Source organism: Sardina pilchardus, chromosome 22 (assembly GCF_963854185.1).
Source record: "Sardina pilchardus chromosome 22, fSarPil1.1, whole genome shotgun sequence".
Classification (NCBI taxonomy): Eukaryota; Metazoa; Chordata; class Actinopteri; order Clupeiformes; family Clupeidae; genus Sardina; species Sardina pilchardus.
The window spans coordinates 23,591,422-23,606,821 of record NC_085015.1 but is presented as its reverse complement, the minus strand read 5'-3'; the positions used below and the strand labels follow the sequence as shown (position 1 = coordinate 23,606,821).

Sequence of the window (15,400 nt, the reverse complement as noted above, 5' to 3'; positions counted from 1 at the left end):
GTGCTGGAGGCTCCCTTTCGATGGATCGTATTGGCTGTCGCTCTGTAAATTTCCAATCCGATTGGCTCGCGAGACTCATCGGGGTTTGAGTGAGACGACGCTGGGCTCGCTGACCTATCGGAGGCCGGCATTCGTTTCCGGAGGGTGGTAAATGAAGAGAGAGGGCATTCTTTTTTCTTTCCGCATGCGTGCGTGCTTAATTTTTAGGTTAGACTGCTACCCTGTGGAAGAAGGATAGAATGGACGGACGGTCCCTTTCCCCCCGACTGTCCGCTCGCGCTCGCTCACACCTCGGCCGAGAGCGAGCGGTGGGATGATCAAAGGGCCTCCCTGGCGGACGTGAACTCCGCTTCCTTCCTCTCCATCCTCATAAGTCAGCTGGCGGAGAGCGACCGAGCCGCGCCGCGCCGCGCCAAAACAGGGCCGGATGGAGGCCTCTCTCCGGCTGTCCAGAGACGAGAGCCGGCCCTTTTAAGTGTCAGCTCATTTTTAAGCCCGTCTCGCCCGGGCCCGCTGTTTGTTTTATTCCGCCGCTAACTATTACGCCGGGCTCGACCTCCCAAGACAAACGAGGAGAAGGGGGAGGGAGATGGATGGAGGGGATTAAAAGGTGTCAGCGTTTCGGAGGAGGAGGAAGAGGCGAGAAAAAATGAACAGAGACAGAGAGGGAGAGGGAGAGAGAGTGAGTGAGAGAGAGAGAGAGAGAGGTGTGAACAATGGGGAGAGAGAGGAGAGAGAGAGAGACTGTGCGAGAGAAGAAAGGATGGAGAGGGGGATTAGAGTGGAGAGAGGGAGAGAGAGGCAGACGGACGAGGTGGGAAGTGGGGATGTGTAAGGGGTTGTTTTGGGGTTGAGGTAGAAGGGGCCAGTATGAATGGGGCGGCTATGGCACGGTCACGTTCATGACAACACACATCCTCTCCTGATGGGGCCGGACAGCAGGAGTGAGTTGAGGGGGGGGGGGGGGTCGCTACGCCCTCCCTGCCCTCACAGAGCCCCACTGACAGAGGGAGAGAGAAAGAGAGAGAGAGAGAGGGATAGAGATAGAGGGAGAGAGAGAGAGCATGGGAACGATGTTGTTCACAGCTCTCAGCATGTTTTTTCCATGGTGAGAATGAGTAAGATGTTATTCAGACAAACAGCTGAGGGCAGGGGGTGTGAAGATTTCTGATGGATTATATTATTTTCAGCTTCAGGAAAGAAAAAAAAAAACAGGCAAAAACAGGTGGTTGGTTTGGCTCAATTCAAATGAAGTGGTTTCTATTTCCTAAACATTTTTTTCTGACAGAACGGATTTCTCTTTTTTACTGTCCACCTTCACTATAACCAATCATGTAAAATATCACAAAACATTAGGAGAATTTTATGAGAATCCTGCCATTTTAGAAGTCTTTATTTCACATATGCACTTGAGATGGTCATAACATCCAGCACTGCCTAAAGTGCCGCAGATGTTTAAGTGTGTATTTGTAATCATTGTATCACAGGGAAGCATCATCTCAACTGGCCCAGAATGGGCTCTTGATGCATGTTGACCAATTAACCCCCGAGACAAACACAGATGACAGTGCTTGTCCCAGACTCACACAGCAGCGCTCTGAAGCACACACACTTTCTGAAACTGACACAAGCATGTGAACTTGTACACCCACACCCACTCGAAGAGGCCTGTACACACACACAGACAAACCCACAAATATGTGCCCCCCCCCCCACACACACACAGACAAACACACAAATATGTGACCCCACCCACGCACTCACAAACACACACACACACACACACACACACACGACAGTGTTGGTACACATTGTTTTGGTTCACTCGGCCAACCAGTTGAAAGGGACTGGATTCCAGGCTGCTCTTTCTGTCATCAGTAGACTGGGCAGGAAGGCCTCTGCACCTTTACAAATGTCCTCCGAATCGCTCCCGTCCACCCACCCCAGAGCCCACCTGCTCCTCCTACCCCCCACCCCCACCCCCACCACCCCTCGAGCCTCTCGTCTGATGACAGACCGATCACAAAGTTGTGTGACCTGGGCTTTGTTTTCACATCTGTAGCATCAGTAGCATTCCTGTCACTTCGCCCCAAACAGTGTTTCATTTTTTTGGCCACAGCTCTTTTGCTTTTTGTTTGAGTGTGTTGAACGTTCTTTGCTTCTTGTTTTGAAGTATCTAAGCATGTTGGCTGAAATGCAGTTAGCAGCAAAGTGCCCTAAAATGAAATCAAACTAGTCTCTCGAGACCCTCACTGTAATCAATCCATCTAATTCATATATGAATATTTCTTCTCCGCCATATTTATGGGTGCACTCTATCCCTCTTTACCGTTGTAATTTATGTAAAACACTCGGTGGACTTTGATGATTAATAGCGGATAGCTTTATACACGGCGAGCAGTTACATTTTATACTGAGATGATGTGACGGAGGGGGGGTAGCTATGAATCACTACATGTTAATTAATCCCTATCGTGCGCATACAGGAAGGGCTCCTGTGTTACGCAACTCCATTAACTCTTATTCAACACAGGCAGCGGTCTAAACTGAGATGAGAAAACGCATTAAAGCGTGCCGATGCAGGTGGAAGGTGGGGACATTACATTAATGAGGCCATGATAGAACGTGCTGGCGTGTGTGGGTGGTGTGTGGGTGGTGCTCTTGACAAAACACACTGGCTCGGAATCTTGGCTTGGTCAAGGATCCTGGAGGGACTATACTGTTAATTGGGGGGCATTTACTTACTTAACTCCTATTTATGCGAATTTGTACTGTTGGTGCACTGAAAGCGTTTTCAACATTCGCCTTTGAAAATATATGTGCTAAAATTAACCAAATGAAGCTTCACCCAGATTAAGATAGAAGAGCAGTGAAATTACAAAAGCAAGTTAGATATTGTGACTATTGTTACCATTAGCGATAGCTGTAGAACATGCAATACATTCAACCTCAACGTAACGAAGTTGCCTCCTCTCTCTCTTTCTCTCTCTTCCTTTCTCTCATTCTCTCTCTCTTTCTCTCTCTTCCTTTCTCTCCTTCCCTCTCTCTCTCTTTCTCTCTTCCTCTCTCTCTCTCTCTCTCTCTCTCTTTCTCCCGCTCTCTCCCCCCCCCCTCTCTCTCTCTTTCTCTCTCTCTCTCTCTCTCAGCATTAAACGTATTGATCTGAGTTTTAGTCCAAAGCTGCAGTGGAGTATCTGATCCCAGAGTTGGAATGCGTTTACTCCTCATGACCTCTGTGTCCCAGATATACTCCCCCCTGTTATTCCACCATGTAGGGAATGACTTCGGAAAATGGACACACGCGTTTGAAGATAATGCCGTATAGATTTTCTATTGAACTTTTAGTGTACTACATTGCCGGTTGTGATGTTGCTTAAAGACTTTAATTGAAGTCAAGGGATGGAGTGCCTCATTGATTATGGTATTGGGCCATGTATACAGTACTATACTGTAGGTATACAAATGGAAAAACATAAACATTATTTAACATATCCTGAATCATTATGTACAGCTTTAAACTGAATTTTCAATTCTGAATTGAATAACTAGATAAGACTGATGCTCTGTTTTGCAGATTTGACCTATCCTGAATCATGATGTACAGCTTTAAACTGAATTTTCAATTCTGAATCAAGTATAATTAAATACGACTGATGCTCTTTTTTGCAGATTTTAGGGAGATAGCTACGGTTGGAGCCCAGGAGCTGACTAATATTCTAAAGCAGGGCTACCTGGAGAAGAAGAGGAGAGGTAAAATCACCGAAATGCTACATTATCTCACAACTGTTACTAAATAGATCTGTTTTTTTTTACTCCGCTGATCTTTGATGTTTGATCTGTTTCTGTCTTCATAGATCACAGTTTTCTTCGAATGGAGTGGCAGAAAAGATGGTGTGTCCTCAACAACACCATCTTCTACTATTTTGGCAGTGAGAAAGGTTGGTGTCCCATCCCAGACTGTAAGGGATTGTGTGCCTTTGTAATCCACTTAGTTATTCAGCCCAACCCAGTTTGTGGAGACCTGGCCTCTTGTACTGCTTAAGTGCAACCATAATTTAACATCTTGATCTAATGGAGGTCTCTTAGAAGAAGAAATTGAGTTATAAAGTAAATGGTTGGATCTTCTTTGTACACCTGATCAAAAAGTGATCTAACCAGCCTCAATATATCTCAGGTGCCTTCAATATTGTTGTTTTATTGTGGGCTGGCTAGATCTTATCATTTCAGGAGCACCTGATCACAATGGTACACAACCACACACACATGCTGCTGTTGTTGTTCTTGCCGACCTTGATATTTTGCCAGTTCTTCCATGTTGACTGAATATGAATGAGTGTATACTAGTATGGTGTTGATGAATGACTGCGTTAAGTCAGGGGGCCCACTGTGTCTTCCTCTGTGGTACAGATAAGCAGCAGAAAGGCTCCTTCTACATCAACGGCTACAGGGCAGAGCTGGTGCCCAACCTGCGCAAGGACTCCAAAAAGAACGCCTGCTTTGAGATGACCGCCCCGGGGAGGCGCTCCTACCAGGTGCTGTCTAGTTGGTTCTGGAACTAAAAGTTCCGGAATTAAACTAAAACTAAAACAGAAATACGGTTGTACTCTTTGCCAGTCATGGGTTTGTCGAGTAGGGGAATGGGGCAACATCTTCTTCTTCTTAAACTGGTCTCCATGGGTGCTACTCTCGTGCCCTGGTGTCCCGAAGTCCAAAGTCATTAACATGAGAGTGAGGAGAGGCCTGTGGTGTGTGTGTGGAAATAGCAGGCAGCATGGACATGGCTAATGGTCAGTCACATGTGCTTCACAGTTCACCGCCAGCAGCACTCGCGAGGCCAGAGAGTGGGTGGACCAGATCAACTTTGTGCTCAAAGGTGAGGAACTCAAACAGAACGGACAGAGCTCCAATATACGTACACCAGAAAGAATGCATGACTTCCTTTTTTACCATCATATAGGTACATGTAACTTTTTTTTTTAGTTCAGAACCACATATGGTTACAAATAGACTTGCTATTAACACAGATAGTTTAGTGGTCAACAGATGATTCAGAGATAGAGCGGCTCTAAAATAATGTAGTTCCACTTTCACTAATGTTGTGGGATGCAGCATTCAGCCTTCGAAGAATTCTTTACTCCCCATGTACCCTTCTTGGTAATTGGAATCTCCCAACGTATATTAGTCAATAGCCACATGAGGCACTGTGTTCATGATTGTGAAAAATGACATATCATATATTAAGGCACAAGAAATAGCTAATATTGTGTCACTGTTTGGCACCATTTGTGTTTGGAATATAACAGCTATCATATGCATACTGATGGCCTGCAGTTGCATTCTGGACTGTACCAGTTCGCCTCAGGTGAAAGGGGAAAGGTCTGGAGGTGAAAAAGATCGCCTTGTTTTTTCGGCGATCTCGGTCTCGGTGATGAGAAATCGTCTCGTTTGCCGCTCGGCCAATCCGACGCGCGGCAGACCTCCTCATGCCTCGAGACACGCCCCTCCGGCCGTGCCACATGTTGCCTCGTGGCCTCCCCTTCCCCGCCGCCCGGCGCTCCTTTTTACGGGAAATTGATTGGGACGATCGCGGGGCCATTTGTCAGGCCCATCGACCCGGGCCAGGGCCGCCGGGGTGTCAGGGAGGATACGATAACCTGTGTTACAGGAGGCTCGGTCGCCCGCAATCTCAGGCCCACTCCATCTGAAAGAGTGAGACAGAGAGAGCGGGGGAGAGAGAGAAAGAGAGAGAAAGGGAGAAGAGAGAGATTCTCTATAATAGGCTCAACCCAACTGATTTGCGGGAAGTAACGGACACTTCCTCGTTCCTCCTCCCTCCTCGTCCTCCCTTCCTCCTCCCCACGGCCTCTGCTGTCCTGTTGATACTTTTTAGAGCCACAAGCCCCACTGCATGGAAAGTTGTCGCCCTTATGTGTACTCTTTCTGTTGTTTGTGTTGTTTCTTTTTTTGTCAGACTTTTGTCACTTGAATTGGTCACATTTGTAAAATGTCTTCATTGACTAGTAAAAGATCATCTAGATATTTGATTAATGCTCATAGACTAACAGTAGTGCTTACAGTTTTGAGACTATTCTGATCATGCCATGGCTCAGTTGTTGAACTCAGTGCTGTGTTGATAACAATCTTTTGTCTTGTGTGTGTGTGCCTGTTCTGCTGTCTGTTAGACCTCACCTCCACCTTCATCCCCTTCGACGACGACGAGGAAGAGGAGGAGGAAGAAGAGGAGGAGACTTATGATGACATCGAGAGAGTGGCCACCCCTCCTCCTCGCCCCATGCCCGTCGCCACCCCCACCGCGTCCCACGGCCCTGTGCCCCCGCCCGCGCCCACCTCCCACCGGACGCCCGAGGCCTGGAGGACCCGGCAGGTGGCCCAGGAGGAGGACATGCTGGAGGAAGAGGAAGAGGACGAAGAGGATATTTACGAAGTGCTGCCAGGTAGCCTGATCCTCTGCTGTTACACTACTGTGAGACACGGCACTACACACTAAGAAAAAAAGGTGCTATATAAAACCAAAATGGTTCATAGTTCATCAAAGGAACTCCTAAGAGTTCTTTAAAGCCTGCATGGTTCTAGTATATAGTATAGAGTGTACCTGGTCATGAATTAAGATGAACTACTGTGGAAATCCCATTGTGCCGTAGCATCTATAATCACAACGGTATTCGGCAGACACCTATCAAACAGGTGCGTGAGCTTTGATATCTGTTTGGCATGTTCTACCAAATACATCAGCTGTAGACAGCTGAGGCTACTAGACTGATGAGAGTGACCCTACATTCTTGTGGAATCTTAGCGACATCAAAAGCACCGTTGACCCATGTGTATCTGGACATGCCAATGACCAATGCAGGATGAGATATGACATGAAAGGCGCACAAGGTTTTCTTGGCGTACGCCCTGGTCAGATGTCTGCTCAGGTCAGCCAGGTGCGCGGCCGAGGGCTCGACTCTCGCCGTCGCCGCGCCTTGGCCGGGCCTGTCGCGCGCAGATCCATCAAGATTCAATCACCCGAAGTCGGAGCGGCCGTCCCTCACGGCACTTAACGGCTGGACAGCGGGGAGAGAGAGAGGGACATCCGTCTCGCGAAAGTGACAGCTCCGCTCCACGCGGCCATGTGGTGTGGGAACAGACCCTGGCCACAGATGGTGGATCGGATGACCGTCTCTCCTCTCTCTCGCCCCTCTCCTTCGGACCATCCATCTCTCTCCTCTTATCAGCGCTTGCTCTCGAATTCTTGCCACCACAGCTACCCCCCACCCCCCCACCCCCCTCCACACACACACACACACACACACACACACACCACCACCATCGAAAACTGCTGAGTCTATCCCCATACTGATATCCTGAACAGGCAGAACTGTAGAATGTGACACAACTAAAAGCGCCTGTAAACTGGCACAGTGTTGACAAATGTGTGAGTTAGCACACACGCGACCCCTGATGACCGTGACCCCTGATATCACAGACACAGTCCTCTGTGTTGTCATTTGTCATCGCTGTGCTTAAGTTTTTTAAACTCCACCGCCGTGGGTGGTTACAGTATTCGACCCTGGTGATGGATTTAGTCAATTTCTCGATGGTGCGGAGAAGCATAAAGAAGCTCCTTAAATGGCCAGCGTGTCGGGGAAAGAGAGGGAGGAAGGGAGGAGGGAGGGAGGGAGGGGGAGTAGGGATCAGACAGCAGGCAGCCGCAGCTTTGATGGGTTTATTGAGTGGAAAATTGAATCAAATTGATACGGAATCGCCAGGCCTGCGCTGCGACTCCTCTCCTCTCCTCTCGGCTCCCCTCCGCTGCACACAGGCTGGACATGACGGCTTGCAGGAGAGCAGCGTCCAGCGTGGCAGACAGGCAGTTGTCCAACTCTTTGATCTTTTACCCCCCCCCCCCCCCCCCGTCCTATCAAGCTGGAGAGGTATGTCCAATGCAAACCTCAGTGCTTGTTGAGTGTGTTACTTTCGCATTTTGTGTGAGAATTGTTTTTTTTTTTCATTTTCAGCTTCAGAATGTATTAAGAAAATGACAGTGGGTTCTAACAGCGATAGAGAGAATTCACTGAAGCAACATGCTGGAGATTGCTTTGATATTTATTTATTTATTATAAACATCGCTCTCTCCATCTCATTTAATGCCAATCAGAGGAACTGTAAAAGTTCAACTCATCACGATGCGAAATCAAATTCCAGGCTTTGATTGGACCTCAGCTGAAACTTCTGTGATGGATGAATGGGGCCATGGGCCCTGTCCTGACCCTTCCTTCTTGTCATTTTTCCCGCTGGTCCTTACTGGAAGTGTGGGCCCCGCGCCGGGCCGTTGGAAGTATAGGGTTGCGGGGAGCGGCGGTTTTATCGGCAGGCTGACAGTGTGAGGATGGATGTGAGAGGCAGAGAGCAGGCGTATCACTGTCACCTGACAGACACACTGGTGCCACGCCCAGAATCAATGCCCCGTCTGGCAGGACACACACACACACACACACACACACACACACACACACTCTCACATTTACTGACACACACACACACACACATACACACACACTAACGCACACACATGCACACACAAACACCAACATGCCCATATTTCACCAGGGGAGTTCAATCTCTATGAAGGACATGATTATTTGGTAAAGGGTGGCATGTGACATAGACAATAGCACCTGATACACTGGGAAAATGCCCCAAACTTTTAGGAGTGTCATTTCTTATCCACAGTATTTAGCATGCGTTTTGTTGGTACACTTTTTTTGTAGGTAGAAAAAATGTTGATCTTTACAAGTGGGTTCTGCAAATAAAAAAAATTGTTCAGCTCAGTTTTATTCAGATAGTGCTTTGAATAACGAGTATATTTGGTTTCAAGCAGCTTTACAGGAAATGAAACCAAAGCCCACAAAAACAGGCTTATCAGGCACGTTGACGAAAACCTCCAGCCATATTGTTTGAGCAATAAATCATCAGCTCTTTCCAAATATGTACCTTACCATCTGAAATATTTTCTGTGATCATTATTATATTACCACGTATATATTGTATGATTTTTTGTTTGGACAATTGTTTAGTTACCTCTAACTTGTGTTTGTGTTTCAGAGGATGACCTGTCAGACAATGCAGAGGATACTGATAACAGACCAAAATCAGGTGAGATCTGAACACAACTAATGGCAGCCAACAGCTGTAGAATGTTATGAACATCCAAACACCACACTGACAACACTGGTGGTTGTCATGTATGCAGGCACTTTAGAATTTATTTGTGTGTGTCTGTGCGCATGCGTGGGTAATGGCACATGCTGGCCTGGCCCTGGCTCACAGCAAACACCCGTCGTAACTGCCACCGAAAACGCAGAAAAAGATCTTTAATATGCAGCCAAGATTACTCTTCATAATGTGCTTAGTAACAACTCTAAAGGTGACCCTGAAAGAAGCCTGCAAATCTGAACATATGGATGCATAGGTGTCACCTTTACCCCAAATGTGCATAATGGACTGGGATATTGGCCACTGTTGTACACCTTTCTAATACATTTGGATTATGCCATGATCTATGCTTATCTTCTAATCCAAATAAAGAATTGAATATGTGTGTGTTTGTGTGTGTCATAGCTTGGTCTGAGTATGCAAACTACTACCAAGGATTATGGGACTGTGAGGCAGACAAGCCAGATGAGCTGGCCTTCCAGAGAGGAGACCTCATCTACATCCTTAGCAAGGTTAGTGCAACACCATGGACACACACACACACACACACACACACACACACACACACACACACTGTTATATTCACAGTGCTGGATGAATATTTTCTGACATTCAGCTCAGTCAGCCATCCTTTTATTGAGAATTGTGGGTCTCCTCCTCTCTCCTTCCTCCTCTACCTATCCACCTCCTCCCTCTGTCCTGTTTTCTCTCTTTCACTTTCTTTCTTCATCTCTCTTTCACCCATTCTCTCTCTTTTTCTTTGTCGTCTTTATGTCTTTCTCTATTTCTCACCCTCTTCCACTCCCTATCTCTCCTCTTCCTCTATTTACCCTAATGATGAGTAATGGGCCGCAGGCCACCAGATAAGTCACATCAATCTTAGCCTCTCCTGAGGGTGTGTTTGTGTGTGTGTGTGTGTGTGTGTGTGTGTGTACCTGTGTGTACAGTAGGTGTGTGTGTGTATGTCTGTGTGTGGGTTGGTGTGGGTGGGTGGCTGTGTCTGTGTGTTTCTGTGAGTGTGTATCTGTGTGTATCTGTTTGTTTGTTTGTGTATGTGTGTATGTGTGTATCTGTGTGTATCTATTTGTGTGTGTGTGTGTGTGTGTGTGTGTGTGTGTGTGTGTGTGTGTGTGTGTGTGTGTGTGTGTGTGTGCTCTGCGCTGCAGAGTATTCTGTTGTACAGTCCTGATGCCTCTGTTCAGACCCCAGCCCAACCCAGCCCAGCCCAGCCCAGCCCAGCACGGTGGCCATGTTCTCTGAGTTCACCTTGAATTTGAAAGCACTTTTCTCATCCGTCTCTGTCCTCTCTGAGAAGTGCCACGTGTCCTTGACTGAGGTGAGGTGGGATGTAATGTTTAGGGCCTGGCTTGGTAAGGACTAAGGACTTAGTGGCAAGATTCTCAGTAATGATCTTAAGCGTCATTACAACTGTAATCTTGGTGAGCATCGAGTGCTCAACCATGCAAAACATTTCTTGTGTATAGAACTAGCAGTCAGCTGTTCTCTCTCTCTCTCTCTCTCTCTCTGTCTCTTACTCCCTCTCTCTGTCTATCCCCTGCTGTTTTGTGATTGCTGTTGTCTTCGGAGACATACACTGTGTGTGTTTGTGTCTAGAAAAACAAGATACTGGAAATCAATGAGTTTTAAATTGGTCCTGTGAAGACCTTTTTTTTTTTTTTTTAAATCAAATTGATTCAACATTTTTTTTTTTTAAATAATCAAATTGATCAAATTAAATCTGATGATTTATATCAGAATACTAGTAGTTGTGTTCAAATATATTGTGGTGAACTTCATCATGGATCTGGACCTCAACACTTTCTGTAAGACTGAGAAACTTGACAATAAAAATAATGATCACAAAATGAACAGTTAAAGTAGTCATATAGCCTACACAAAATACTGATAACAGTAATAGGCTTAATCATTTGAATAGAATGATAGCAAAATCCCCCAAAACTATCACTAGACTGAAGTGCATTAAGCAGACGAAAATAGTCTTGACTGCAACCTCTTAGAGGTGAAAAGACTTAACTGTCAAGTGAAAATAACTTCAGATGTTCTGTTGCTGCTTGCCATCAGTCGGTCTCATTAGGCTGTGTGTGTGTGTGTGTGTGTGTGTGTGTGTGTGTGTGTGTGTGTGTGTGGTTATGTGTGAGAGGAGAAACAGGGACAAAGGTGATGGGCTCATTTTAGCACACACACACCTCATTTCACCCAAAAGATAATACAAAGCCCATGTGTCTGGTGTAGAGTTGGGGCATAAACACTCACCTACACCGCACTTCTCACACACACACACACACACACACACACACACACGCACACCACCAGGCGCATCTCTAAAAAGGGGTTGTGGGGTGTGTGTTTGCAGTGTGTGTAGCGTTCCGTTGTATGCCTCCCAGGCATGCTGCGTTGACAGGGTGGTCTATCACCGGGCAGGATCTCTGACACACATTACACAAACAGGGGCTCCGCTCTGGGTGGCTGGTGGCGCGCACCGACCATACCTGACGACTGAGACGCCATTCATCTGGCCTCAGGCCATTACGCTCCCGTTTAGAGAGCCAGCGGTTCAGGTGAGGTAGGCTTTTTTTTATGGCCACCGCCTCTGTAAACACATCTGTAAAGGCTTATTAATTATTAAAACGTTTTGACAGCGCTTGACTATTATCGCCCCGTGTTCCCCCCCCCCCCCCCCCCGCTTGACTATTATCGCCCCGTGTTCCCCCCCCCCCCCCCCCGCCCCCCCCCCGGCCCCTTACTTTGCGCACAATTCTAGAATGTTCCGCGGAAGTGCGCTGCGTGACACGGGGGTTTGCGTCGTGTGCCTATGCATGATGTGGTTATGAGGGTGCTGCTACTGCTGCCGCCCGGGGACATAAATCTCGGTGTATTCCCTCAGCTCGTGTTACCTCGGCTTTAAGAAAAGGGAGCTGGTCCGGCGTATTTTATGTTGTTTTATGGGGGGTTCCAGGGGAGGCCCGACCTTGATGAGTGAAATATGGGCAGGTGGCCAGCAGCACCAAAGCTAAGTGCTAATGCTCGCTCTCTCGCGCGCACACACACACACACACACGACGGACGCCGAGTAGCCCGGCGGCAATAAACCCACAACACATAAATCCTCGCCGGACAGGGGCGCGAGTATATTTGTGTCAGCGCCGAGCATAATTACACGGCGATAAAAACGTGTGAAGTGTCAAATCAATGGTGCTAACTAACAAGAGGATTTTTTTTTTTTTCGCTCCCTCTCTTCCCTTCTTTCAAAAACGCCGGGCTATGATTGAGCTGCGTCAAATCAGAAGGGGCTCGATCGGATTGCCATGGCAACGGCGCCTTCTGCCTGGCGACCGAAGGAGAGCCGGGCCAATTATGAAGCACTCGGTCATCAATCACTATTGATCCCTCACTTACTGTAAGGAGGCCGTGCTCTGTGGGTGTTTACGTACACACACACGTGTGTGAATATGAGACAGGGAAGAGTGTGAGTGGGAGAGTGTGACGGGGAAGAGGAATGTCTCTCTCTGTGTGTGTGGGTCTGTGCGTACAGGAGAAATGGCTGTTTTGAGAGTATGAACGTGTGTATGTACTCAAGAGAGACAGACAGAGAGAGAGAGAGAGAGAGAGAGAAAGGTGAGTAATTGTGTGTGACTATACGTTTCCATGTGTAAGAAGTTGAGTGTGACAGAAAGAGAGAGAGAGAGAGACAGAGAGAGAGAGAGAAAGAGAAAGAGAGTGAGCCCTTCCCTGCTGAGGGTTCTGTATGTCTTCATCAGTACGCGAGAGCGAGGGCCTTGCAGCTCGTAAAAAAGCCCTCTCCGCCTGTTCCCCTGCCTGCATCTCTGCTTCATTTTCCATCTCGCTCTTATTAATTCAGCCGAGTTAATTTCGCACAGCCCGTGTGCTCGTCGCCCGTGGCACGCCAGCTGAAACAGACCCATACCCCCACGCCACCCCACCTCACCCCTCTCTCTCTCTACCCTCGCCACCCTCGCCACCCTCTCCACCCTCTATTTCACCCCCTCCAGTCCCCTCCACCCCACCCCACCCCACCCTCCAGCCCTCCCTGTGTTCCCTGTATCTGTGCCCACCGCTCTCCAACATGACATAGTGCCCAATCCCAGAATCCATCTGGCGGCCATACAGGGCTTCCTCCAGTGCGCCGCCTAGACGGATGATGATCAGAGAGCTGGAGGCTGGATGGGGAGCGCTGTTATTTCGCCCCCCCCCCCCCCCCAAAAAAGAGAAAAAAATTCACCCTGTTATCTGCTCGGCTGCATTGCGTCCTCTGGGTGTTTCTAGGGTACTTAAAATAGAAGGAGAGGCGTATAAAACATCGCAGGCTGTGTTCTATTTAAATGCCCGTGCTGTATGTGGAATGCTGGAGATAATTGAGGCGCGAGGGACGGGCCTCGTTCACACATGGGGTTTCTGAGGTAGTCGGAGGTGTGTGTGTGTGTGTGTGTGTGTGTGTGTGAGAGAGAGAGAGAGAGAGTGTGAGAGAGATTGAGGGGGTCCAAAGAGACTCCTTCTTTAACTGCGCTCTTCCTCAATCCATCCAGTTAGGGCCCACATTCCACAGCCTCTAATTTATGTCCTTCGGAATCAAAGTACGTGACTCCCGAGGTCAGCTCCGTCACATTCCTGTGCCCCCCAGAGGAATCCCTGTAAAATCCCGGGTCGGGGATGGGGAAAGATTTACGAGGCAGGAGATGTAAGCCAAACTCCTACAGGTCCCCCTCTTTTCTTTTCTCTCTCCTCTCTCTCTCTCTTTCTTTCTCTCCCTCTCTCTCTCTCTCACTCTCTCTCTCTCGTTCGCTCACATTTTCTTTTTTTGTCCTCTGGTTGGGCGCACTGGACCCCGCCAACACTGTGGTCTTTTTCTCATTGGGCGGGAGCATGCGCACAGCAGCGAGAGGCCAGCGGGGCCCCCTTCTGGGCTGGGGGTACTAAACGAGCTCTTGAGGGGGGGTCCAGACAAGCGCCAACCCTCTGCTGCCCCCCTCTCCGCTGCCAGGGCTGGACGAGGGCCCCCCCCCCCCCCCCCCCCTTACCCCCTACCTCCACTTGACCATCAGCACACCAGAGCATAGACACTCCTGACACCTAGTGGCTGCACTGGGTAGGGTTTGTATTTTTAAGGGTGTCATAGTGGTGGAGTGAGTTACTTTCAAGTTTCGAATTCACACACACACATATACACACACACACACTCTCACACACACATGCTGAACAAATGACACCTAAACAACCAAGACAGGAAATAGACATAAAGCCAATTAATGTGGCTTGGATGTTTATCATTTATTCATGGAATTGCCTTTTGGTTTATGCAGTGGCTGCTGGCGGCATTATCGTTGGCCGCGGCCATTTTCCTCCATTGAATGGGCTTTTTGGTGAATTCGGTGACCGTTGTTGTTGACGTCCTACTGTTTTGGTCGTGTCCATCTCTAAGATGGCCACCTTAACGGAGACGTCCAGAGTGAGTCCCCTCGGCCCCGCAGGGTCACATCCTCCCAGCGCTCAGACGAATGGCCGCCCCCAGCGTGCCCACTACCCACAGGAGGTCACCCTCCTCTAAATGTGCCGGGGTAGAGAAGAAAAAAGGAAAAAGACTGACATGAAAGGAAAAGGAAAAGCCGTGAGTGACTGAGAGAGTGTGAGTGAGAGAGAAAGACAGGGAGTGATCTATACTTAGATCCTTGTACCCCCCCCCCCCCCTCTATACAAACCAACCTCCCCTTTTCCTTCTCTGTCCTCCCCCCCTCCTCCTTCTCCTCCTCCCTTTCTCTCTCTCTCTTCTCTTCTCTTTCTCTTTCTACCCCCCCCCCCCTCTTATTCGCACTCACATCCACCCAAAGACCTGCTTGCTGTGGGGCAATAGACACCCAGGCGCTGTATGGACACATCGGGGGCATTCTATTTACCAGCGCAGGCAGCAGGGGGGGTGAGTCTGGGGTTTTGGGGTCGTGCAGAAGGCAACGGTCATCCCCCGGTCAACTACAGTAGGTCATTATTCAGCCCCAGCCAATCGTCCAGAACTGCACAGCGGCGGCAGTGGCAGCAGCAGCAGTCGAAGCCGCGGCAGGCCCCTCCTGTCTCCACCCACCACCCCCACCTTGCCATCCACCCACCCCCCACCCCCACCCACCCCCCCTGCCCATTCTGCCTAATTATT

The 15,400-nt window shown here is 48.6% G+C and overlaps 1 protein-coding gene across 3 annotated transcripts in view; it reads left to right on the top strand.

Annotated features, from left to right (window-relative positions):
• The window catches only part of skap1 (src kinase associated phosphoprotein 1), a 43,762-nt gene that overhangs the window by 21,734 nt on the left and 6,628 nt on the right, over positions 1 to 15,400 (top strand). For all 3 annotated transcript variants that reach the window (XM_062526786.1, XM_062526785.1, XM_062526784.1), the window contains 7 exons: positions 3,670 to 3,750; positions 3,855 to 3,938; positions 4,408 to 4,532; positions 4,810 to 4,873; positions 6,183 to 6,455; positions 9,109 to 9,159; positions 9,625 to 9,731. In XM_062526786.1, coding sequence (XP_062382770.1) covers positions 3,670 to 3,750; positions 3,855 to 3,938; positions 4,408 to 4,532; positions 4,810 to 4,873; positions 6,183 to 6,455; positions 9,109 to 9,159; positions 9,625 to 9,731 — 785 coding nt within the window. The remainder of the gene's footprint in view (positions 1 to 3,669; positions 3,751 to 3,854; positions 3,939 to 4,407; positions 4,533 to 4,809; positions 4,874 to 6,182; positions 6,456 to 9,108; positions 9,160 to 9,624; positions 9,732 to 15,400) is intronic.